Source organism: Balaenoptera ricei, chromosome 17 (genome assembly GCF_028023285.1).
Source record: "Balaenoptera ricei isolate mBalRic1 chromosome 17, mBalRic1.hap2, whole genome shotgun sequence".
In the NCBI taxonomy this organism is placed as follows: Eukaryota; Metazoa; Chordata; class Mammalia; order Artiodactyla; family Balaenopteridae; genus Balaenoptera; species Balaenoptera ricei.
In genome coordinates this window covers 10,728,421-10,755,815 of record NC_082655.1, presented here as the reverse complement: position 1 = coordinate 10,755,815, position 27,395 = coordinate 10,728,421, and the positions used below count along the sequence as shown (strand labels likewise).

Sequence of the window (27,395 nt, the reverse complement as noted above, 5' to 3'; positions counted from 1 at the left end):
CTCCCTCCCCGAGGGGACTGGCTTCCTCTCGGCCCTCTGCTCTGGGGCGTGGCCCCGTCAATCTTCCTGGTTTGCTCTTCCCTTTCCTGGCAAAACGTAAAAAGGGAAGCAGCAAGCTGCTGGCTGTTGTCGGGTTGTACGAACTCCTGGGACTGACTTTATTCAATCAGAATAGTGTTCCCTTAGTAACCAGCTACAATACACACTGATTCTTCTAACCTGCTCCCTCACTGGAAATGCCACCACCTTCTCTTTTTTTTGGCCGTGCCGCACGGCTTGTGGGATCTCAGTTCCCCAACCAGGGACTGAACCCAGGCCACGGTGGTGAAAGCCCAGAATCCTAACCCCTAGGCCACCAGGGAACTCCCTGCCACCACCTTCTTTTAAGGGAAAATGGTTTTGTTTTTTAAATTAATTGAATGAAATCTTCCAGCAATTTCTTTTATTTCTTTCTTAGACTTCTGGAAGGAGGAGGCCTGCAGCTTGGGGTATGTTTAGGGAAAGAAGACAACCAGAGCACGAGGTGCCAGGCGGTGCAGAGTAGGCTGGGGAAGACAATGGATGCAGCGACAGAATGCTGGGTTCACATCTCCTTACTAACAGCACGCCTGAACAAGTCACAGACATAATCTCAATGTGCCTCAGTTTCCACGTCCTGATTAAAGGTAAAACCACCACAGGGCTGTTATAAATTGTTAAATGAGAAATCCACACAAAGCACATTGCCAGGTTCCTCAGAGCGTTCAATAACTACCACTTGTTTCTGTAGTTATAGTTGTTTCTGTAGTTCCATACAGAGCTAAGCAAACACAGACAATGACTGATGCTTGAATGGCCACTGACTTGTGTGGACAGCATGAAATCCACACACGAATCCCTACACACGGAAGGAACCTACAGGGTAGGGAAGTGTGGAAACGGACTGGCCCAGGAAACGTGGAAGTGATGGCTATTGACTTAAGCCACATACATTTGGTCTCCTGGAAACTCAAGGTTAGCAACATATTCCTGTGACAACGCCCATCTCAGGGGAAACAGAACGTCCTCCCCCACTAGTAGCCGTTTACCAGTTATCACTGAAGTGAACTGTCAGAGTCTTCTTTCACTTTTCTTCCCACCATAGTACCTTTGAGCAATGCCACCCGCAAAAAGGCAGGCAGTACCCAGAGGAAGGAGAAATGGGAGGCCTCATCTGAATCAAAGAGATTCACATAATCTAAGATTTACAGAAACATCATGGGTTTGTCAAATAAACCCCAAAGTGTAGGAACACATAGGCCCTAAGTTAAATACCATCCTTTCTCAAATTTCTGAAAAGAAGACATATTTCTATTTGCAGTCTCTATTTTCTTTAAGATTAGTTGTCACTGTGTAAGACTAATTCAGTGGCATAAACTAGCAAACAGAATTAAATTGTCAGGGAGACAGACACATACATATATTTATCTAGTGGGATAAGAAAAAAATAATAATATTCTGATTGGTCAAATAACCAGGTCAATTTACTATACAAAGGTAGTCTTTATTTTCCAATAGGGTGTATTCACATCTGGAAGATAGCCATTTGTACCAAGTAGATTTGCGACACGAGTCTCACGTAAGACCACAGACGCCTATTTGATATGAGTAACTGACCCAGGGTCAAGACACCTTAAGCTTGAGTTCTAGATCTTTAAAGGAGGCAAAGATGCAGTGCTGAGACTGGCGAGAGGAAGAGGAGGAAACAGCTCCGCTCTTTCAGGAAGGAGCCAACAAAAGTATGATATACTTTTTCCTTTGGCATCTTTCAACCTCCCACTGCTCCCATCTCTTGGGACTTAGGGGAAGAGAGACTTGATTAAATTAGCTCACACACAAGTGTGGTACCCTGTGCTACACAGAACGAACCTTTCTTGGCATGAACGCAGTGTGAGGGTGAGGGAGGGTAGTGGGAACAATTTGGGGACACCCAGACAACCCTGCCTGCCCAGTGGGTCCCCCCACCTCCATCTGTGTCTGCTCCTAGGTCAGCAGCTCCAGTGTCTCAGATTTTTAGGGTTTCTTCTTGTCATCATCTACTTCTGAAACCACAGATTCCCCAAATCTTTTTTCTTGGGAGGGTGTTAAAAGGATATAGGGAGTTGGGAGAGGTTAATTATTTGTAAATCAGGGACCAAAATGCATGCTGGTCTTCACACAAGTGAAGGGTGACATGTATGTCTGACACAAAAAAGATCATCACTCTTTCAAATAATTAAAACGCAAGAGTTACTAAAACTTATCTAAACAAACACAAAAGCAAAACGACGGGAGAATGTGGAAGAGAGTTCAGGTTAACAAGTTTCTCTCAGATTCAAAAAACCTACCCTGCTATCAGCTGGGCCAGAGGTACAAATTCTACGCATTTCACAGTGACATTTTCCTTAAATGTGACTCCCTACCGAGGACTAAAAAGATTTTTATTTTTATTTTTTGCCCTCAGGATCAAGGGTTGGGGAGAAGATTATTATATTGTTCTCTTCATGATCTTACTATACCTTGATCGGGCTGTAATTTAAAAAAAAATCTTTTATGAAATGGCTTACCAGATTTTTCAGCAGTGTGGACAGTTCCTTTGTAAGAGTAGAAAACTTGACAAACGCGGTGCCAAGATCTGGGTTGTCTCGACTTAAAAAATTACTCCCAAACTTATCAAGAACTTGTGCATAGTTTTCTTCATTTTGTACATGATCTGAAAAGAAGAAGAAAAAGGAGTCTGAGCTACTATTTGCCACAATGACAAGTTACTCTGAACATTGATCACTAGAAACTCTCAAAAGGAAAGCAAAGAAACTCCATCAATTCTTTACTGAACATGTCTACAAGGTGGTCAGCAGTGCGCTGAGAGCTCTCACTCACTCTATCAAAGGTGGTTTCCACTTTTTCTATCAGAGCATTGAGTTCATTTGTATCCCAACTAATCCACAGACTCACCAAACATTGACGGGTCAAAGTATCATCACATTTTCAAGCAATTAAGAAACTATGATCGTCAGGAAACAAGGAGAAAATTCTTAGAAAAATCAACCTTGGAATGCAAAAGAAAAATCCATGTGCTCTAACATGTTTCTTTCTCTGCAATTAATCTTAATTTCCTTTCATTTCGTCTAAGACCCAGGTCCGAGGAACAGCATTCACACAATGCTTTTTCACACATCATCTCTTGATGCAAAATGTTCAGGTGTAGATCAGACAGATCTAGAGTTCAAGATTGGTTTCACTACCTATGAGCTTGCTACCTTAAGTTTTTTAACTTCCATGGCTATTATCCTAGCTGGCACGTGAGAGGTATCAATACAATATCTGTGAATAAATTTCCCCACTCTGAGCTTTGGTTTTCTGATCTATGAGATGGAGACCGATATTTACAAGACTGTGGTGCTGATGAGTTGATAAAAAATATACAAAAGTTTCTCAATAGAGTGAATGCTCCGTAAGTAATAATAATTCCTTCCTCAAAACACTTTCTCTACTTGGCTTCCAGGATATCACACTCTCTTGACTCTTCCCACCTCATGGCTGGCTGTTCCTCTCCATCATCGTCTTCGCTGGTTCTTCATCTCCCCGGTCTCAAGTCTTCGGGCCTTTACTCTTCCATACTGATGCTCACTCCCATGGGATCTCACCTAATCTTACGGCTTTAAGTAATTTCTATCAGCTGACAACTCCCAAACTGATATTCCCAGCCCAGATCCAACCCTGAATGCAGACATATATCAAGTGCTTGTTCAATATCTCCTAGTGTTCAATCTTAACTTGCTAAAAACAAACCCTGATGTTCTGCCCCAACTCTCTTTTTTCCACAGTGCCTCCATATCTCAGTGGATTAATGGCAAATACATTCTTGTAGTTGTTCAGGCTGAAACCCATCAAGCCATAGCTGATTTTTCTTTCTCATACCCCAGATGCAATCCACTGGCCTTTACCTTTAAAAATATAACTGAAATCTGACGGCTCACCACCCACATGACTATCAACCTTATCCAACATCATCTCTTGCCTCCATCACTGCAAACCTTCCTGCAAAAGTTCCTTTGTTGCAGCTCTTGCTCCCCTACAGGCCGTTTCCAGTACAGCACCCAGTGTGATCCTGGTAAACTGTGCATCTCATCTCGTGACTCTCGGGGCAGACACTGCTATTCATCATGGATATCCAGGTTCCCAACCCTTGCAGGCTTACGGGAAGGCATAGTGCACATCCCCACACCCTGAAGTAACAAGGCACTGACCAAGGAAATGCGAGTGGAGGTGCTGTGTACCACCTTCACGTGGCAGCATCTCAGATGCCCGTGCTCAGCTCTGCACGGCTCTCTTCCTTTGTGGTGGAGTACAGGGAAGCATGAATTTACACAGAGGCCCAGAGTAGGTGTAGGATATTTATTAAACAAATAAATGAACAAAAGAGTATCTATCAAAATCATACCTTTAAAGGCTTAATTCAAACAACAGCTCTTTGTTTTCAAAGCCTCCCCTTAGTTGGCAATAATCTTTCTTTGCCCATAATTCTCTGTACCTCTACTGCAGTATTTTCCACTACATCATACATCTGTGTAAGTACAGCTCTTTCCCTGCCACCGGACCACGAGAGGCAGGGGTTCCCTCTGGCTCACCTCTGCATCCCCACACAGCAAACGCCACTGCATGTGTTTCAGTGAGCTCGGCTTATGAAGCTAGCTTTACTGAACTGTTGACTTGGATTCATCGACTTCCCTTTCAGGAATTTAAGAAGCTTTCACTTCTTAAGTCTCCTAGGTTGTTCAGTAATTGAACAATAAATAATTTAAAAATATTTCACTCTCAGACACACTTTCAATAACTGCATGGGAGCAACAGTATGAGCCTGGACTGGGGAACGTCCCAGGAAGAAGTCGAAATACGACGAAGGTAACAAGCATCACCGTGTCCAATGAAATGAAATGAGGCCCCAGCAACCTTCTAATCATTGCCACATTAAAAATGCATGATGCCTACAGTGGATGTCGGCATTTCAGGCTGAGATATTAAAAAAGATAAAATGCAACTCCGGTTACTGCCCAGGTTCACTCTGAGAAGCGGCTCAGAGAAACACAAAAGAAAGGCCACATCAGCTGCACAGACAGGATGCACACCTTTGATGTCCCGCATAAGCTGGACCCACCCTGACACCTTCTGTGTGAGGCCAAAGGGCCTCACCTTGCCCCAGAGAATCCCACCCCACCTGCCACCCTTTCCTGCTTCTGGAGGCCAGCAAAAAGGGGGTTCAGCTGCCTGTTCATTTCAACTGCTTTCGAGGGAAGGGTCTCAGAGGTAAAACCTAAGTGGTCGGCTTTGTGTTATTTGGCTTGAAATTATAAAATATTTCAAATGATATATCAAAATCTTTAGTTAATAAAACGCCCATGTACCCACTGGCCAGTTAAGAAATAAAATACTGCAGAGTGTCTCCTCTCTCTCCCACCCGCTACCCAATCCCAGTCTCTTCCCTCCTTCCCCAGACACAACCACTCTCCTCAAACTGGATTTCCCTGTAGGGTTAGAAAGTACTATGAGAAGCTCTCCTTTTATGAGGGACGACAGATTCATCAAAAAATAAGATGGACTTGGCCAAGGAAGGGAGAGAGGCCACAGGAAGTTGGCTGAGAACCTTCTCTGATCCAAATGCTCTTCACAATATCATAGTTAACCTTCACCAGAACTCTGCAAGGGAAGAATTATGCTCGTGGGGCAGATGAAACCTAAAATGTGGTGACAGAGGCAAAAGGTGAGACTGGATACGTACAGGCTAGACCATGGGTGCTGTATGTTTTGTCAATTCCGCAACCGAAGAACCATATGTACACACGTAAGAGTGTGTGTGTATATATGTATTAATCACGTTTATATATACACACATGTATACAATTTCCTAGTGTAGTCGCGTGTTTTAAAATATAGCAGCTAATTTAGTGAGCTGTATCTTGGCATACCACTACTAATTCTCTTGAGGGTAGAAATGATGGGAGTTAAACCTCAGGTGCTCGTGCCCGGCATGTGGCAGGTGCGCCTAAAAGATCAGCTAATATTACCTCTATACCCATGATTAGTTATAATACAGAGATGCGTTTAATATCAAACAACATAGGGGCGTACGTCTCACGTTTTAAGTCTTTTCTTACATACCGCATTATAAGCTAACAGTGACAATTCACCCGACAGATTATATAACCACACGCATCCCTTTGTACAAAATTAAGGGTTTACCAAGCAGGTCTTCAAAGGCACGGAGGGCAAGGAGACAGGCCCCTGGTGGAGGCAGAGGCAGACGGGAGGGACAGATTACAGAGCAGAGTAAGCAATGTGAAGGGAATGTCAGTTCAGGGTGTTAGGGGAGGAGGGGGAGATAAAGGGCCCTGGCTGGGGGCGCACCGCACAGGCATGGGAGAAAACGGCCTCGTGGGCTCAGGACACTTCGGGGAGCAGGATGAGCCACTTTAAGACGTTTGCTACGCCCAAGTGCTAGATGACTTCGGGGAGCTGGTGAAGTAGGGGCTTGGGAAGCTGGCGAAGACAGAGATGGGATAAAAGGAAAGAAAAAAATAGGGTGAGAGAGAAATCTGACCCATCCACAATGGAGACCCACGCTCTTCCAATATTTGCAGGAAATTTCTGGCATTCAGGGTACTGCTGCAAAGTGTAAGACAGTAAGAGCGAGGTGACTCCTTTCAGTTCTGATAAAAGAACAAAATAATATAGTTTTACCAACTGAACCAGAAAGGGCCACTTAGTCAGGATTTCAACTGCTGGCATTTCTTCAGAGACATGACTGACATGTACTAATCACCTCATATGTTCCACACAGCCTGAAAGGGCCTTTACATACATCCCAACATTTAAGCGCCACAGCAATGCCTAGGTAGTGACTTCTTATTCCAGTAATAATAGTGATAATAGCTAGTTTGTTGAGCATTCAGTATATGCCAGTTACTGTGTGAAACACTTTACATACATTACCTCAATCACACTTATTAATAAGTCTATGAGAAACAAAATAATCTCAAATAAGCAACGTAACTTTACAACTTAAGGTACTAGAAAACTAAGCCCAAAGTTAGCAGAAGGAAGGATATAACAAAAGTCAGAGCAGAAAATAAATTGATACCAGAAAAACAAGAGAAAAAAGAAAATGTTACTAAGATCTATTTTTTGAAAAGATAAACAAAATTGACAAATCTTTGGCTATATTATTAAATTAATAGATTATGACCTATTAACTGATAAAAGGAACTCATACAACTCAATAGCAAAAAAAACCCCAAATAACCCAATTTAAAAATGGGCAAAGAATCTGAAGAGACTTTCTCTGAAGAAGACATACAAATAGCCATCAGGTACATTAAAAGGTTTTCAACATCACTGATCATTAGGGAAATGCAAATCAAAATCAGAATGAGATATCACTTCACACCTGTTAGTATGTCTATTATCAAGAAAGACCAGTTATCTGTTCCCATAACTGCAGCTTAGCAGCAGGAGAATCACCCAGACAGGCCCAGTCAATGTATATAACCGTGGAGATAATAAAATAAATGTTTTAAGCTACTATGTTTTGGGGTAGTTTGCTATTCAGTCATGAATAACAGAAACAATCATCTACATTGCTTTTCCTTCAACCCTTTATTTCTTTGTATTCGTTAATTTCTCAAACAATCATAGAATCTTGTCGTCAAAATAAACTTAATTCACTTGAAATCTTGAAGAAAAAAAAGAAGTCTACGAGATAAGTACTGTTATCACCCTTATTGTGTAGATACAAAAAACGTGCCCAAGGCCATACAGCTCATAAATAAGGGAATTTAAATTAGGGCTTTTTAATCTATGAGCTGAAGACTTTCCCCCATATCTTAAAGTGAGACAGACTCAGATTCCAGTTCCAGGTCTATCACTTACACTTTGTGATTGCACTGATTCAGCAACTTCACTTTTTTCTAAACCTCATTCCCATGCTGTAAAATGGAGATAATAATGGTAATGACCTCACAGAGGTACTGCAGTGATTAAGTAAGATACTGAATGGTACATGATAGACTCAATAAATTTCTACGATGACAAGGCCAATAACGATGGTGAAACAGCACGCTGGCCGTCCTGGGCCGGGTGGCAAGGGCTTCCAACAGTACTCTGAAATCAATGTGCCCACTCAGAGTTCCCATTCCTAGCAGCTGGCAATAACAAGTGCCTTGGGAATACAGTAAAGTTCAATACTCTTTAAAAATACCTTGTATATTTCCCAATGAGGCCCTCCTCAGAATTTTCAAAAGCACAGCAATGATTAAACAGGCCTTTCTCTGAGGGGCGTTTGCCTGATTGTCACCCTGTTAGACTTTACCAAACTGGGAAACTCTCACAAACCCTCCCCTACTGGCCAGCCAACCCCACCGTTGACTCTCTGATACTGTCGTTTATTAAGCACCAACTGTGTAGTGGGATCCATCACAGAGAATACCTTAAAATGCAAGACAGTTGTTTTACAGATAAGAAAAGGGAAACGCAATGGTGAAGCCAGGTTAGGACCCAACTTCATTTGATTCCAAACCCCATCCTTTTCCACTGACAGACTCGGGAAAGACAATCCCGGATATCGGAATGTGTGCCACAAACGCCTATTTGGAATCTACTACATGAAAGGCTTAATGATAAATACCAAGAAAGAAAGGGCAATAAGACCTCCTGGCCCATAACGATGACAATGATATAATTATCATAACAATACTTGTTAACAGTTATTAACTGCAATAATAACAATTAATTGTAGCTAAATTTTTTGGTGACTTAATGTGCCAGGAACTGTGTCAGGTATTTTTCCTGAGAATTCAATGCTCTCAAGAACATGCTAACATTACCCCATTTTTATATATGCAGAAACTGGTTTAGGGAGGTTAAACAAGTCGCCTCAGGTCACACAGCTAATAAGAGCTGATGACACGTGCTGACTGCAGAGCCTGTGCCTTCCCCCGCCCCCCGCCCCGGGTCACGCCACGCAGCTTATGGGATTTTAGTTCCCAGACCAGGGATGGAACCCGGGCCCTGGCAATGAGAGCGCTGAGTCCTAATCACTGGACCGCCAGGAATTCCCCAGAGCCTATGCTATCAACCAATAGACTTGGCTAAGTGTTGGAGCCCCTAGATGTCTTCTAATTTGAGCCAGATGTCAAGTGATGGAGGGACCTGAAAATCTGGGTCTTAGTTCCAGCCTCTACCTTACGACCCTGGTCAGGCGACTAAGGCTCTTAGGGGCTTTAATTTCATCTAGAAAATAGGTCTAATAATACCCACCCAGCCTACTCCTGGAGGCTAATTACTAAGAGGTAAAGACGTCATAATTACTGTGAAAGCTCTTTGGGGAAAACAACAGCAGCAGTAACAACAACAGAGAACACTAGAAAACCACAAAGGATTACTTCTGTTTAATGAGCATAAGGCCTGGAAGACACTCAAAATAAATCCCTCCTAAAGAGCAGCCCCAACCTAATTAACGTTCATGGAGGCATCACCTGGTGGAGGGGCACCGTCCTGCGTGGCACAGAGACCTGGGTCTGAATCTCCCTCTGGCCCTGCCTGGCCATGTGTGACCTTGGAAAAGGCACCTAACTTTTCCGGGCCTCAACTTCACAGGTGAACTGTGATAGATACCATCTAGAAAGTACATACAAGTCCCTAAAAATATCTTCACTTTTATTACTTTCATTCACCCTGAGACCCAGGGTGAAGTTCTGATGTGATGGACATTCAAAGAGAATCCAAACATTATGGTATTTTTTGGAGGGTTCCGAGATATGTAAGACAACTGTGGATCAAATCCCAGATCTTTCATTTACCAGCCACAGATCTAGAGCAATTTCTATAGTGTCTCTGACTCTGCTTTCTTAACTGCAGTAATACCTACCTGATAGAGTTATTGTGTGAAATGGATGAAAAAACCCTATAATGTGCCTCACTGTGCATCTGGCTTACGCTGCCTGTTTATGAAATGGGAGGTACCACCCCTCACTCCAAAGCAAGTCTCACTTCCTTAGTTTGCTATATTCTCTTTCCTGGGAGCCTAACTTCTCTTCCAAGATCTTTATGCAAGTTATCTTCCATGCCAAGAATCCAGAGCAGCTTGTGTTTGTCAGTTTACCCTCATGATCTTAGAGAAATCTTCAGGAGGACAGCCTGAATACACGTATTATTATACTATAGTTATACAACCTAGCCCAAGTTCCCAGTCCACCAAGCTCCATCACAATTCCAGGCCTAGCCTGCCTCTTTCAAGGTCAAATACAAGTGTGACCTCCCAGGCAAGCTTGTCATTCACTCTCAATCTCTTGCAATGCGCGGGTTCCCAGCCTTATGTAATCTGTTGTTATACACCCAGTCCCCAGCGTTGAGCCTGGCACATAGTTAGTGCTCAATAAAATGCTCATTGCATGTAGTGAATTCTCCTGGAACAAGTCTTCTTTCTTCCTTCAAAAAAGACTCAGCATGGGTCATGGGACAGGGATGAAAAAACAATGAACTATAACTGCAATAATAAAGCCATGTAATACATGTCATAAATTATAGTGCCGGCATAGAGGGGCACGTGATTAATTCTTTTATACTATCCTACACATACTTCGTAGCACAAATCACACTTTCACAAATTTAATTCCATTTGTTTTTAAAATTACAAAAATAATTCATACACTACTACAGAGACATATAAAGATAAAAAGTATTATTTCTTTCCTTTTCTCCAATCATCTCCTTGAAACCAGCAAAGTTAATAATCTGTAGTGTAAACTTTCTCTATGCTTAAAAAAATACACACACAAATAAGGATTTCTCCCCTTTTCTCACTTTTAAAAAAACAAATGTGGGGCTTCCCTGGTGGCGCAGTGGTTAAGAATCCGCCTGCCAATGCAGGGGACACAGGTTTGAGCCCTGGGCCAGGAAGACCCCACATGCTGCGGAGCAACTAAGCCCGTGCGCCACAACTACTGAGCCTGCGCTCTAGAGCCCGCGAGCCACAACTACTGAGAGAGTGCCACAACTACGGAAGCTCACGTGCCTAGAGCCCGTGCTCCGCAAAAAGAGAAGCCACCGCAGTGAGAAGCCCGGACACCACAATGAAGAGTAGCCCCTGCTTGCCACAATTAGAGAAAGCCTGCGTGCAGCAACGAAGACCCAACACAGCCAAAAACAAACAAATAAATAAATAATTAAAAAACAAATGTGGTATTACATATAAGACTCCATGGCTTGCTTTTTCCTTAGTGAATTAAGATAGAGAAATTCAGTAAAATTAAATCTAATTATTTTAATTGTGATTATATTCCATAATAAACTCTACCACAATTCATTTAACTATCCCCCTACTGAGACACTTCCAATTTTTTACCACCAAAAACCAGTGCTGCAATAAATATTCTTATACATAAGCTCTTACGTGCTATCACTTTATCTCTGGAAGGATACATTCACAAAAGCAGAACTGTCAAGGGATTGGGTGCACATTTCAAATTTTAATTAATATTGCCATGTTCCTTCCCGAAGAGGTTGGTTGTAGCAAGTCACATCCCCAACAGCAATGCAAACATGGAAGGGCGGAGCTCTCTATAAACTCATCAGCACATATATGTCATTCTTCTTCTTCTTTTTTTTTAATTAATTAATTTATTTATTTATTTTTGGCTGCGTTGGGTCTTTGTTGCTGTCTGCGGGCTTTCTCTAGTTGCGGCGAGCGGGGGCTACTCTTCGTTGTGGTGCGCGGGCTTCTCATTGCGGTGGCTTCTCTTGTTGTGGAGCACGGGCTCTAGAGCGCAGGCTTCAGTAGTTGTGGCACGTGGGCTCAATAGTTGTGGCTCGTGGGCTTAGTTGCTCTGCGGCATGTGGGATCTTCCTGGACCATGGCTCAAACCCGTGTCCCCTGCATTGGCAGGCGGATTCTTAACCATTGTGCCACCAGGGAAGCCCTGGCATTATTCTCTTTAATTCTTGCCACGTGGATGTGAAAAACTTGACTATAGTAAGCCTGAGTAACTTTTTGTAATTTTATTGTCCATTCACATTTCCTTTTCTACTTGTTTACACACTTAGCCTGGTTTCCCATTGCTTGTCTTTTCCTTATTTGTAAAAAGACTGTCTTGCATACGGGATGGCAATCTTTGTTGCAAGTATTTTCTCCCATTTGTCTTTTTTTTTCTGGCCGTGCCGCATGGCTTGCAGGATCCTAGTTCCCCGACCAGGGATCGAACCCAGGCCCTTGGCAGCGAGAGCGCAGATTCCCAACCACTGGACCACCAGGGACGTCTCTCCCACTTGTCTTTTAACTTTCTGTATGGTGTTCTTTGTCATACAGAATATTTGAAATTTCAGATAGTCAGATATACCAGTCTACTCAAAAGACTTTTGGGTTTCCTGCCTTGCTTCTACTCCTAAACCCTTCTAACGTTCAGTATTTTTTCTAAACATCGAAATCTTTAATCTAATGCAATTCATCTGTTCACACAGCAGGAAGAAGGGTTCTAATGTTATATAAAGTTTGTCCTAAACCTTCTAGTATTTAGTTCAGTTTTAGTTTCTTTTTAATGTTTAAATACTCAATCCATCAGCAATGGGTGTATTCACATGGCATGAGGAAGAGTTCTAACTTTATTTCCTTTCTGCTGTATGAAAATACATTGCTTATTTAACATGGCCTGTTGTAGGTACCCATTCAATATCGGATAAATCAATGAACACATGGTAAAACTTGGATGGGGCAGGTTAGGTTTCATAAGAGACGGTAACTGAGCAGCAACCTGAAGAATAAATAGTTGGTTAACAAGTCAACTTGGGGTAAAGTACGTTCCAGGTAAGAGGTAACGGCCTACCATCAAGGCACCATCAAGTACCCAGCGGTTAAAAAGAGACTAACTTGGGGCCTTGGGTCTCTCCAGAGCTCACCATCTTCAGTCTAGAACCAGGCAGGTGAAGTTCAAAAGCACTGCCCTCCGTTCCTGTCCATCGTCATACTGGGGTTCAGATCGCTTTTGCCACACCAATCCATAAAGCCGGCAACACCTACCCTGTGACCCTGAAAACAACCTGTTTTAATTTTACAAGACACCGTGTTATTGGGGGATAAGGGCTCGATTTAGAGTCCAGAGTCTGTTTTTTCTGAGATACAACATCTACTTGATTGTGAGCAGTTATTTCACATCCCTGGGCCTCCGTTTCCCCATCTGTTCCCACCCACACTCCCTGCACTGGTCTATTGTTAAGATTAAAGGTAACACCCTTGGAGGCAGAAAGCCCTGTGCACAGTTTTTTAAATTGCCTTCCTCCATACCACTTTGGATGATTCACTACTCTGATGTGTCAAGGTCATTTTGAATTTGGATTTGTTCTTTCAAAGTTCTAGCCAAGCTTCTGCAAGAATCTGCCCCAGCCCCTGGGGTGCTATCTGGAAACTCAGCGTGCAGACTCCCATTTCCGCAGCACTGACAAATCCATTAACTAACAGAACCCCGAGAAAAGATGCCCGCAGAGTTCCACGAGGCTATTACTCAGCATTTAAACGGCACGTGACCATCACTCCATTATAGCAGAAGCAGAAATGTTCCCTATCCTGGCTCCATTATTGAGGCTTCCTAACTGCCAGATCAAATACACATCACACTTTGGTTTGTTGATGGCTTCTGAGGTAATTTCAGATCTGGCCCCTAAAAAAGCTAGAAAGGAGACGAGCACTTCCCCTCCTACTCTCGTCTCCCACAGCATGAGCGTCCATCATCCAAGGGAGCCGAGTGTTCTTATACAAAGATGTACTTTAAAAATATGGCTCCAAAAAAAAAATATATAGCTTCACATTTTACTGTTAATTCATCAACTTTCATCAAGCACCCATACTGAGATACAAAGATTACTTAGGTCATTATGTTTGTGGCCTTGGGTGTGTCCCTTAGTTGTTCTGAGCTTTAGCTTCTTGGTTAATAAATTACGTGGAATTTAGGGGCTCCAAAAGCCCCTAAAATTGACTGAAAAATTCTGCCTTGCAAGTTTTGTTTTTGTTTTTAATTCAGGAGAAGATCCACTTTTCTCAGATTATAAAGGGATCTATGACCCCCAGGAAGTTCAGAATCACAGAGGAAATGTTAGCTGAATCCAAGGACAAAGCTTCTTACCCTGGACGGGTGCAGAGAGTCCAGCGAGTTGAAGGAAGGGCAGCAGCACACGTGCACAGAAGAGATCAAGGGGGCTGGGCTGGCCTCTGGTTTTGGTCACTGGGGAAAAGCATTACTTGTTGGGTCCCATGAACTCCCCCTTAGGGTATGTATTGTGCATTTCAGGTTGCGAAAGAATCTTCATCTCATTTTATAACCACTAACTCATACACAGACATGGTAGGGATAATCTTTTCTGTTTCCTAGATAATAAACTGAGGTCCTAAGAAATGAAGGGGCTTGCTAAGAAAGGTGCAGCTACTTCTAGCCTGGGCAGAGGTCACACCCCAGCTCTCCTGGCCTGGGCCACTCCTCACTGTGCACGCAGCACAGCAGCAATACAGCGAGACTGTTCTCTCCATCCCAGAACTCCTGGAAAAGGCATCACTCCAAGGGCAGACAAGTAGGAGGAGGAGGTATGCAGAATCACCCATGTGCCGGGTGCCGCCTAAGGGTGCCGTCTGTGATTGAGAACGCACACACAAAAAAAGAGTTGAAAAAGAAACATGGCCAATGAGTATTTTCTTCTTTTAGCTCATTTGAATTTTCTACAGCAAACATGTTAATACACATTATACTTCCACATGGGAAAAAAAAAAATCAAATAGAAAATGCCATTTAAAAAAAATCAGCCCCAGGTGTTCCAAAGTAGCAGCCCCCTGCAAGTCTCCACAGAGAAAAAGTGTATGTTAGATCAATTATCGGAGATGTGGAAGAATATCCTTCTGTTGTCTGTGAATGCAAGTGACAAACTGTCCCTGCAAAGTCATCCTCCGACAGCCCCTGAGCGTTCTGTCTTACAGGATTGATTACCAATGAAAAACACTTCAGAATCAAGTGTTGCAACTTGCCTGATTTACATACCCAAACAGGGCATCAGAAAAATCAATAAGTAGTTATCTTTCCGGGTTAAAGACTCAACTCAACGTCCCTCCAGTCCTGGAAACAGACACTTTAGAGTTCTTGTCTCCTCCCAAACCACAAATGGAATTCAACTCATGGACGACTGCTTTCTGGAGGTTATCACAGAGCATGGCTGCCGTAAGATGGTGTGTAACGTGAAGAACCGTGATGGAGCTGCTTCACGTGTGATACCCCAGGTGGTCGGAGGAGCGTGTATGAGAAAGGGAGGGTTTAAGCAAACCTGGGGAAAATGCCATACACAGAAATAAAACCAAAGACCCTGGCTTTCCTGTAGACTCTGACAGTTTAAGTGAAATATCTTTATACAGGAAAAAACAATCCGAATTTGATGAGATATAAACCATCCAAGTGGTCAAAATGCAGTTTGCAACAAAGAGGCAGCAAGGTATAGGCAGGCTGTAGAATCTTAACTGCAATGGTCTGTTCAAAGGAGAAAGGTGGTCCTGAAAAGAAACTACAGATACTCATTAACCTGAATCCTTAAACAGTAAATAGGCTTAGCGAGAAGGACTGAAAAACACAAATGGGGGGTTACACATCTGTGCCTTTAATTAATGAGATTTAACTTAGAAGATTTGAAAGAAAAAGAGAGAGAGAGGGCCCCCATTCCACTCAAGGAGCATGTGTCCCTGGAGCGGGAAGGCTCATGCCAACGTGCTCTTTCCCTGCTCGCAGAGGGCACCTGTCCCTGGGCTAAGGGTGACTGGCTTGAAGATGGTGTGTGTGTGTTTTCAATACCAGGACTCCTACAGGAATGCCAATACTATGAAAAAACACTGCATGAGTTATATTTTAAGTGTACTTTACAGGCCATCCAAGGATTTTCAAGGCTTATTTTGACCCCATAGGTTACTTTCCATTCATGCAGACTTTAAAATCTAACCTCAAATAAAGTGTGCCTATAGGTAACTACATTTTACTTTGCAATAAACTATAAGGTCAAAAGTGCAGAAATCACTACTTATCCTGTTCATCTCATTACCCACTCACCTCTCTGGCACTTAATAAATATTTTTGACTGAATAAATGAAATGCCAATTTTCAACTCCACTAACCTCAGTTGAAGGTATACCTTCAACTCTTCAACTCCTAAGTCACTTGTCATGATCTGTCATCTATTATCTATTTAAGTCCAAATGCCCTAAAACATAGTAACCACCTGTGAGCCAAGAGTGTCTGTCAATCCCTTCCAGCTATATGCTCAATATGTGCTTAATAAATGAACTGCTCATATATAGTTTTTATAATTAAAGGCCTGCAGTTGATAACGTGACAGAGTAACTTGTACCAGGCTAATGCTCCTGTCATTAACATTGATAAACGATGGACAAAATATAAAAAATAACAACCATTTGAATCCACTGGAGAGCAAGCAAAGGCATGAAGAAACAGGCAGGGATATTACCCTTCAAGGAAGGGAACGATTCTGGGGAAGACCATCTTTAACTGGCTTTTCTCCTGCTGGCAGACCTCAGTCCATGCTGAGCAAGGAGAATAGAACTCCAGCAGAAAGCGGCATTTTACTGAGCTAAGATGTCAGAGGTCAGGATTGCGTTAGCAGCTGGAAATTGAGTGGGGGGATCTTAGAAAGGTGGAAGTCAGAGAAAGGAGAGCCCGCACATCTGTATATACTCTCCCTTCAAACCCTTAGGCTGACCCTGAACTGCACATGCATGAATGCTATTCCAAGAAGCCCCGTGGAAAACAGCACCTTAGAGCTGAGCTGGTTTCAGCCACTTCCCAATGCTGAGAAAAGGATGGAATTCAAGTCCTACAAAGTTAGCAGGACTTGGTAAACACTGTGGGCTGAAGTCCCAGAGGATCATGCCTTAGGAGCATGGAGCATGGAGCAGGACTAAGGGTTACATCCTAGGACTATGAGCAAAACTAAAATAAACTCACCCTAAGAAAGCCTTGTACAGGATCAGGGTGATGGCGACCACCAGCAACTTAACTGTGTACTAAAATAAACACACTTCATAGAAAGATAACAATCCAGAGTCTCTACAACATGTAATTCACCACGTCTACCATGCAAACAGAAACTACTGGACACGCAAAGAAACAAAAGACATGTAGCCAAAAATCAAGAGAAAAAAGTCAAGGGAAACAGAACCACAGACAACCCAGATGTTGGATTTAGTATGTAACAACTTCAAAAATAAACATTACAAATATATTCAAGAATCTATAGGAAAAGTTGGACAAAATGGGTGTAGAGATGAAGAACTTCAGAGGAGATAAAAGTTCTACAAAAGGAGTAAATGGAAATCCAAGAACTAAAAACTACAGTATTGAAATAAAAAATTAATTGGGTGAGACTAATAGCAGACTGGAAAGCAAACTGCAGAAGAAAGAAGCAGTAAACTTGAAGACAGGTAAGTAGAAATTATCCAAACTGAAGCACAAAGAGTATAAAGACCAAAAATAAACAAATAAGAGTCTTAATGACCTGTGGTGACAATATCTAACACAAATGTTACTGGAATCTCAGAAAGATAAAAGAATATAAGAATAAATAAATAATCTGAAGAAATACTGGCTAAAAATTTTTCCAGTTTTGATTAATTTTTTCGCAATTAACTGTAATTATAATAATTATCACTGATTACTATGTCCCAGTACCACATTAAATATTTTATATATGTGTCCCAATTTTCACAAAGTAGGCACTACTGCCCCATTTTAGGAATCAGAAAACTGAAGCTTGAAGTGGGGTGGAGGGCAAGGTGAAGCATCTTGCACTTATCTCCATGGTAGTGGATCTAAGATGACAAACTATGTTTGTCCTGAATCTCTCCCCACCATTTCAGAAAGCCTCAAGTTGATGAGGATGAAGGTAATCACCACCACCACCATTACTGGGTCTGAATCACACATGTTACGCTTCACAACAGTCCAATGAGGTAGAAACTATCTTTCCATTTTCAGAAATGAAGAACCAATTGCTTGAAGTGTTCTCTGTCCACAGGTTCCCTGCCACCAATCAGGGGCTAAATCAGCATTTGATCCCCAACCTGTCTGAACTAACCCACAATAAATTAATGAGGGTGTGTGTGCAGCAGGCATGTTCAGTCTATGTAAGAGAATATATTGTTTTAAGGGCATTGTTGTTCATGTATAAGTCATGCTGATTACAAAGGACATAGTAATAGGAGTGAGCTTGGAGAAATACTTTCTGGGTAGTTCTAAATTCCAGCTCTAGTTTGTATCTGAAGTAATAAACCTGCTCCTTTTCTAACTGGCCCGTCTAGCACTTTCACGCTACAGGATTACTGCTTGTTTCACTTGTCTGTCTCTCTTCACACGTGAGGTACTCCAGAGCGGCATGCCCACAAGTTTTGCACCCCACTGGATCCTCAGTGCCCCATTCTGGGTCGGCACTCACCTCTGACAGTTAATAATCTGGCAATTCTGGCTCAGCAGCTTTGGGATCATAAAGAACTAAGTTTCAAAACTTGTAGCTACTGACGAGCTGTGTAAGTAATTTAAGCCAGGTTTAAACTTAAGCTTACTAGCTGTGCCAGTAATTTAAACCAGGTTCCTTCACTCCTCAACTGGGGATGCTAATGTCTTCCATGCAGGACTGTTGGGATGATTAAGTGACAACAGGCACCTGGCATATAGTGGGCACTCAACAAATGGGGGCTATAATTTATTACTTCTATCAAAATTGGACCATTAAGGTACAGAAACATGTTTTTTATAGTCACCTTTAACAGACTATTTTTGCTGTTCATCTTGAGGCTTTAAAAAAAAACCCCAAACTACTGGTTGTGGAATGAGTGCTCCCAATTTCATTTAAAATGAGTTACTTTCTCATGAAGCATGCTCCCATAAATTGCAAGCAAACATTATAAAATATTAACTCATTTTAAAAGTGAGAACACTCATTCCAGACCAGCAAAACGGAGGAAGTGCATACATATGCGCACACACGCACCCCAGACAGCCTGTGATTTCAAGTCACAGAGTGTTTGAGCCTTGAATACAAAAACTGTCAATTCCCAAAGAGCCTGGAATTATAAGATTATTCTGGAAAGAGACTTCAATTTTCTAAAGGCAGTTTAAAAAATTCCTCTGATTTTATCCCCACATAATTTGAGGAGTAATACTCTATCCTGGATAAGTATACCCCCTTTTGGAAAAGCCTCCTTCCTTGACCGTTCTGAAGGAACCCATCATTTTGATTTGTTTTCACCTCTTAAGAAGTAATGATGGGGGCTTCCCTGGTGGCGCAGTGGTTGAGAATCTGCCTGCCAGTGCAGGGACACGGGTTCGAACCCTGGTCTGGGAAGATCCCACATGCCACGGAGCAACTAGGCCCGTGCGCCACAACTACTGAGCCTGCGCGTCTGGAGCCTGTGCTCCGCAACAAGAGAGGCCGCGACAGTGAGAGGCCCGCGCACCGCGATGAAGAGTGGCCCCCACTTGCCACAACTAGAGAAAGCCCTCGCACAGAAACGAAGACCCAACACGGCCAAAAATAAATAAATAAATAAATTAAAAAAAAAAAAAAGAAGTAATGATGGATCCACAAGAATGCAAAATGCCTTGAAGGCCCAAAGTAATTTGTTTAGACTTTGCTCAAATCACTACAACCACCACCAAGAGCATTTACAGTATTTCTATCTAAAGCCTTCTACTTCTGAGGGCTTAGATTTATTTATTTACTTATTTATTTATAACAAGCTCACTTTAGTTCAAGAATATTTTTAAAAAAGATCAGATTTTCATCCACAAACTTGGAAAACAGCAAAAAGGAGAAAATTTTCTAAACACAGACTATCTTCTCTGTATACCTCTTGACATTCTTTCCATTAAAGTTCTAACCTATTTTATCTCTATTCATCCTTGTTAAGAAACTTTTCTTCCCACTGAAAACCACAGGATTAAAAATACCATTACAATTAAGACTCTAAACTTAATTACCAACTCTACTTAGAATTCACTTCACACTATACCTTTAAATTTGAGAAAATGTTAACTAAAAAAGTAGCTAAAGTGAAATTACTTGGATGCAAAAACATTCCCTTCCTATCCACTGATGAATTTAGCACTTTACCTTTAAAATCTTAGATTTCATTATATACAATGAGCTATTTCTTAAAACAGATACATTATCAAAATGAAAATTTGGGGTGAACATCACACTTTAATTTTGCTTTAAATAACACAAATGTTCTTGTAAAACCACTCACTACATAATTCTAACTGAAAATGAAAGGGGAATAAAAGAGAGGGCAGTGAGAAAGCCAAGTGCTTCCTTTCCTGACGTGAAAAGGCTATGGAACCATTTACGACAATCCAGCTGTATTTCAGAAATATATACTTGTAATCAAATTACATACCACTGTCATTTTTTTATTCACTAAAATTAAAGGATTTAAGAATCCAAACTTTCAGACTAACAATGTTACAGAGATTTCTAATGGGCACCATGTGTCACTAATAAGCTAAAATGTATTCCAAATATATCTTGGCATAAATTTTAAGGACGCCACCATATAGTAATAAATTACACATTTTGATTTGTGCAAAAAAATTTATTATTTTTTCAATCACAGAAAAAGACCCAGTAGCAGGAATATCCTGGGTCTTTACTGCCAAGGAAAAGTGTACGTGTGTGTGCTTAGATGATAATAGTATATCTGTTCAAAAAGATTAACGAGTTCAACTCAACTAAGTCATTTGATAGAAAAACAAATTTGGTACCCCCATGCTTACAATGAACCACATGACTCTTCCATTTATAGAAGTATAGTGTGTATCGCTTTCTTTTTCAACAGCACTGAGATGCAGTAAGCTCTTTTTTCTCTAGGGACACACACTGACCTACACTGGACCCACCACATGCATACACATGCCCCTGCTCACAGGGGCAGAAATCCTATGACTGCCAGTCCTACTTCTACTGTTCTGACCTCAGGTCTCACTCAAAGACAGAGAGCAAGATGTCAGCTAGGGCTGCAGTCACCTGAAGGTTTGGGGCTAGCAGATGCGCTTTCGTGGTGGTTTTGGGCGGAAGACCTCTCTCCACAGGGCTGCCTGAGTGTCCTCACAACATGGTGGCTGGCTTCCTCCAAAACAAATGAAGGGGTTAGGGGGCACCTAGGTGGAAGCCGTCTCTTTTATGAACTGGCCTTGGAAATCACACGGCATCACCGCTATTACACTCTCTTCATTAGAGGAGAGTTGTAAGCCTGGCATACATTCAAGGCAAAGAGAATTAGGCTCCCTCTTTTGAAAGAAAAAGTCCCAAAGAATTGCAACATACTTTAAAACCTCTATGATGCTCGAGAAACTACTAGCTATTTTAAACGTATATCAGGAGGAGAGAGGAGGAAGGAGGGAAGGAACACATACACCAAGAAAAACTTTCTAAATGACAATGTATTTCACAGTTTAACATCGTTAAGACTTCGAAACTTAGAAACAACACAGGAAAACTGAATGGCTTGGAAAATTTCCCCTTGATCCAAGTAGCTCACACAATTCAGTTTTTTTCTGTTTCTTAAAATCTCCTCATACACAGTGGGGACAAGTAAGAGAAAGAGACAAATTCCCAACGCCCTTTCAAACTAAAGGGCTTGAAGGGAGATAATGTGTATTTCCAATAAAATTTCTCTTATTATACCATTTACTAATTAATACTGATAAAGCTTATGTGCAAAATTAATAAATACATTTTAAGAGTAAGACCTTTCACCATTCTCCATCATCTTTCAAATCATCCTGGGGAGGTGGGTGGTTGGGTATTCTCAAACTGGAAATATAGAAATGCTTCTTAAATTTCTAAAGAACATCAGATGGGTTTTGTGTCATAAGCACTGTGAGAAAACAAGAAAATTATGAAAACACACTGGGAAACAGATACCAGGGTTCATCCTCTTGTGGCTTCTTTGGAAGAGGCCAAAAGCCCTTGGACGGGAATGACCTGGATTCCACTGAGCATGTATCATGGAAAGATCTGCAACATCACTGTTTTACTCATCTTGCTATTTTTTAAGAATTAAATATCACAGTGCTGCCCACACAAGCTGATCAAAAACCTGGGTATACCGTAATCACTGGTGACTGCAGAAACCCTATCAGGCCCCAGCAGTTGCTGAGATCTGAGTTTATCCCCACATTTCCAGGTCACAGGAACGATACCTGCTATTGTGTCCCCTATCTGGGAACCACAAAGTCATCCCATGGATTACACTGCTGGGAGGGTACATGTGATGGATTCATTCATGAATATTCATGACTAGTGAATATTTAACAGCCATTGACAGAAAGCTTCCTGGGGACCCATCAGCTGATAAGCGGCAATTCATTCCATGCTTGTTGAGCCCTGGCCAAGTGTCAGGTAGAAGACACGTCCACAGTAGCCACAAACAGCAAAGCTGGGGTTAGCTAGGCTCTCCTTCCATTCCCTGCTAGCTGTGGCATCCTGGACAACATAGTCTGGCTCTTTATGCTTCAGCTTCATCATCTATAAATTGGAGATAATGGTAGACTTACCCCAAAGGCTTGATGGGCTTAACTTAGTACAGCATGAACACCCAATAAATGTCATGTCCTCCAGAGACATTCCCCTTAGTACCCTCCTCAAACTACATCAGATTTCTTCTTTGTACCCGGCAAGCTTTCCTTCGTAGTACTTGCCAGTTTCTAACTATAGCTACTCTCCAGCTTGATGATCTGATTAACATCTCTCTCTCCCACAGGACTGTAAAATTATCATAAAGGCAGAGATTCTGTCTGATTTGTCTAATATACCCAACACCCAGAACAGTAGCATGTAACAGGTACTCAATAAATATTTGCTAAGCTAATAAACTAGGTTGGCAAATTCACAAAATAATACAAAGATGAACCGGCCCTCATCAAGGAGTTCCCAGGCCACTGACGCAGTCCTCAACTCTAGCTGCATTTAGAGTCACCTGGGGAGTAATACTCTTGTAATCCCACTACTGGACCCTACTCTGGAGCTACTCTTGGAGTGTGAGGGCTCAGGGAATCCCTGTATTTGTATTCTAAGAGCTCTTCAGGTGATTTTATTTTATTACTTTATTTTTTGCCTGCGTGGCGCAGCTTGTGGGATCTTAGTTCCCCCCGACCAGGGACTGAACCTGCGCCCTTGGCAGTGAAAGCGCGGCGTCTAACCACTGGACCGCCAGGGAATTCCCTCTTCAGATGATTTTAATGAAAAGCCAGGACTGAGACTCACTGATCTAATGCAAGAGAGACGGGCTGACAATTACAATACAACGGGATGTGTGCTCGACAGCCACAGAACTTCCTGTGATGATGGAGATACCCTGTGTCTGCACCCCCCAATGCTGTAGCCACAGTCACACACGACTAATGAGGACTCAAAATGTGGCTACTGAGATGGAGGGCCTGAACTTTAAATTTTATTTTAATTAATTTAAATTTAAAAAGCCATGTGTGACTGGCTAGTGCAGACCTAGGGCAAAGTACACACAACAACCCTGAATCCGGGTTTCAAAGGGGAAACCTTTGGAGGGGATTCAAAGCTCAGTCAGCTGCGGCCCCCCCCCCACCCACAGGAGAGTATCATATGGGAGAGGAAACGGCAGCCAAACTCTGCACTCACCCCTTCAACTCTCCACCTTACATACACACAGGGACAACCTCTCCCCACTGCCACGTCCAGGACAGCTGGGACCAAGGAAATGCTTTAAAGAAGCACATCCCCAAGTACAAGAGCCTTTGTGTGAGCTGCTGAATGACGTGGTCATTGAGGCCAAGGGAAGAAATGTGTCTTGAGTAAGGACACTTGGAAAAGAAAGTCACATGGAGCCCCGAGCAGAGTAAATATGGCAGCACTTCACAGCTGTAAATCAGAAGTCTCCCTTTGTGACTCACAGGCAGAAACCATAACATTATGGAGAACTGACATTTATTCCTTAGGCAGATAATGGCTCATTAAGCTCTTTATAAAATCAGACTGGTCCAACATTATTTGTAGAAAGACTGAATTAATATAGAGAAAGCACCCATGCTATTGACCTACCTGCCACTTTTTCTCATCTACTATGTGTTAAGCATGTACTACGTGGCAGGCAGTGAGTCAGGGGCCTTAAATATTCCCTCATTTTGTCCATACAATACTCTGTAAATTAGATATTATTTTCTCATTTTATGGTGAGGCAATTTAAGACTCATAGAAGTCATTATTTACTTACTTACTTATTTATTTTTTTATTTAGGCTGCACCAGGTCTTAGTTGCAGCACGCGGGATCTTCGTTGCGTGCAGCATGAGGACTTCTTCCTCGACCAGGGATCGAACCTGGGGCCCCTGCATTGGCAGTGTGGGGTCTTACCCACTGGACCACCAGGGAAGTCCAAGACTCATGGAAGTTAAATAATTTACTTTAACAAGTAGTGACAAAGCTAGGATTTAAACGTAGATCTACCCTACACCTAAGTTTCTTTTTTATAAAGTCTGTCTAGTATTCTATTATATAGATATACTATTATTTATTTAACAAATCTCCATTTTCTGTTTTACCAAATCACAGTCAACGCTTCAATGAACCTACCTGTATATAAAGCATAATACACACACATACATATAGAGAAGTACATAAATCCTAAGTGTAGCATTTGATGAATTATCAAAAAGTAGATTTAACTATGTAATACCCTCCAAATTAAGAAACAGAACAATACCAGCACCTCAGAAGCCCCTTGTGCCATCTTCCAGTTATTTATCCCACTCACATCCCCTATTAAGGGCTACCACCTCATGGGAGTTCATTAGAAGGAAGCTAAGACATAGGTTATAAGTTAGGTATATAATTTAGGCCAAGACTTAAAGCACCATTTGGTCACTACATAACCAGACAAATACCATTTATCTACCTTAATTAGAAGTTAGGGTTTTATTGGATATAAAGAAATTAGAGACAGGTCTCCAGGAACCAGGGTACAAAATGTGTTAATTAGGATTCCAGAGTGCCCTAAGCTTGGGGCTTTAATGAAGACAAGAGACAACTGATTCCCAGCTCTGACAAGAAGAGGAGGACCAGGAAATACCCTATGATTTTATCACAAGAGTGAGTATAAATGTAAATAAAATATAAAACATATAAAATATAAATGTATTGCATTTACTGAACTGCCATGAGGTGGTAAAACTTTTACAGATATTAACTACTTAAGTCCCTTCAACAACCCTGTAATATCACGATCCCCGGTTTAGAGAGAAGATGGAGGTTCAAAAAAGTGAAGTAACCAGCTCAAGGTCACGCTGCTGGTTAGAGGGAGAGAAAGGGTGCAAACCCACATGCATACAACCTCAGAGCGTGTCCTTTCCATTGTACCCCGCTGCCTTCCCTTCCCAGGTGTTCTGTTACAGACAACTGATCTCTTAGAGACCTGACCTCTGGGAAAGCGAGCTGGTACTGCAATACCAATAACAAAAGATGTGAGTCAGAGACCTTGAAACTCATTTTATGTTTGCAGGCCTCTCCCTCCCTGGGGCGCTGGAACCTACCATTTCTTGTGGTTACCTACTGTTTATCTTAATTCGGTTTATTTCTTCTTATCCACTGACAACATACTTTTCTCTCCAAGATGACAAAGTCTCTGACCAAAGCTAAAACATTTGGTGACACAGGTTACCTGGCCTGCCCTGAGTCAGAAGCAAAGACTCGAGTTGGCAGGTCTGTCCAGGTCTCTCCCTTTAGCCTCGTCCCCACGTGTCCCCTAACTTTCACCCCACGCCTGTCACCAATACGGATTTTCAAATGTGTACAGGTACACTTCAGATGGAAAAGATCCTCATGTGTTTAACTGAGGCCACCGAATTACGTCTGACCAACCACACAGAGAGAATTTTACATATCTCCTATGTCACTTGTGACAAAATTACCTATAACTCTACTGAAGTTTTTCACTGTGTAATAAAACCCACTGCAACTAATGTTTTTCCTTCTTTTTACTTGGGAAGCAGTAACAGGTTTGGACTGACAGAAGAGACAGAAAAAAAGAGAAAAACTGAATTTCTTTGACTTACTTGTTTTTCCATTTGTATCAAGTTTTCCAGAAACTTAGCATCTAACAAATAACAGAAAAAACTGCAGACAAGGTATGTAATTGGTGTTATCTGTGTTGGTAAGTACTTACCTTGACCGGAATTATATATTGCTTTTACAGACTTCTTAACTTTCTGTAAGGCTGTTCTATCTTGGTCTAGAGCCTAGAAGAGAAAAATGGGGGGGGGAAAAGATGTTGGAAAACTTGGTAAGTTTAAAAAAAAAAAAAAAAAGGAACGAAAGAAAAACTCATTCTTAACTGCATTTGTTGCGCTGAGCACTGCAGCAGCAGCAAGCTGGTATATTTATCAACGATGAACCCCTTCAGAGACACCAAGTGCCCAGGATTTGAGTAGTTATATTTTGGGGATAAATACAATCATTCCACAAGCTCAACACTGGGTGAAATGGATAAGCTGGTAGTCAGTCGGTAACCGTGCTAAGCTATGCACAGGAAAGAAAATATAAGACACCACCTAAGATCTGATTCTTTCACTTCGAGAGTTTACAACCTGGGAAGGGAGAAAGGCCAACATATGACATGAATGACAGCTTCGCAGGGAACAAAACACATCTTATCACCTAATGGTAATTTCAGCCAGAAAGAAAACATTTAAGGGAGTGTGATAAGCAAGAGTGACCCTGAAGAGCTTCTCAAGCTTTTAAACTTGAGGATTCCTTTTAGTTAAAAAAAAATTTTTTTTAATGACATAATGCCGGGTGTATTTTAAAAATTCTGTTTATTAAAAAAGCACAACATGAAAAATGCTACCATGATGCGAGTAATGCTTGTACATGATTTCTTAGGTGATGAATCAACACATCTCCAGTAATCTACAAGGCAGGGGTGAGGGGGCTGTTTCTGGGGGACTGTCACTCCTGATTCTTAACCCAGGTGCTGGATACACAACTGGGTTTCGTTTGTGAAAATTCATCAAACCATGCACTTAGGATATGTACTCTTTTCTATGTGTGTATTACACTTCAAAAACAAGTCAATGTAGACATACTCATGGCACGCTGACCTAACTTCTTAGAATAAATTCAAGCCCCTCTCTGCTTTTCCAGGGTCCACGGTCCGTTCACAGTCTGGGAACCCCTGGAGGGTGGGTCAAGATCTGGAGGGCAGGAGCAATGGCAGCAATAACAATAAACTTGTACAATAAAGTTTAAGAACATTCAATGCGCACTCACATCCTCTACATCATCTAAGCC

The 27,395-nt window shown here is 41.8% G+C and overlaps 1 protein-coding gene across 4 annotated transcripts in view; it reads right to left on the bottom strand.

Annotated features, from left to right (window-relative positions):
* Positions 1–27,395, bottom strand: part of ASAP1 (ArfGAP with SH3 domain, ankyrin repeat and PH domain 1) — a 355,895-nt gene that overhangs the window by 121,564 nt on the left and 206,936 nt on the right. For 2 of the 4 annotated variants that reach the window (XM_059901373.1, XM_059901376.1), the window contains exons 4-5: positions 26,272–26,344; positions 2,565–2,710 (exon numbers count right to left, since the gene is read on the bottom strand). In XM_059901373.1, coding sequence (XP_059757356.1) covers positions 2,565–2,710; positions 26,272–26,344 — 219 coding nt within the window. The remainder of the gene's footprint in view (positions 1–2,564; positions 2,711–26,271; positions 26,345–27,395) is intronic. The other 2 variants (XM_059901375.1, XM_059901374.1) reach the window with 1 other exon arrangement.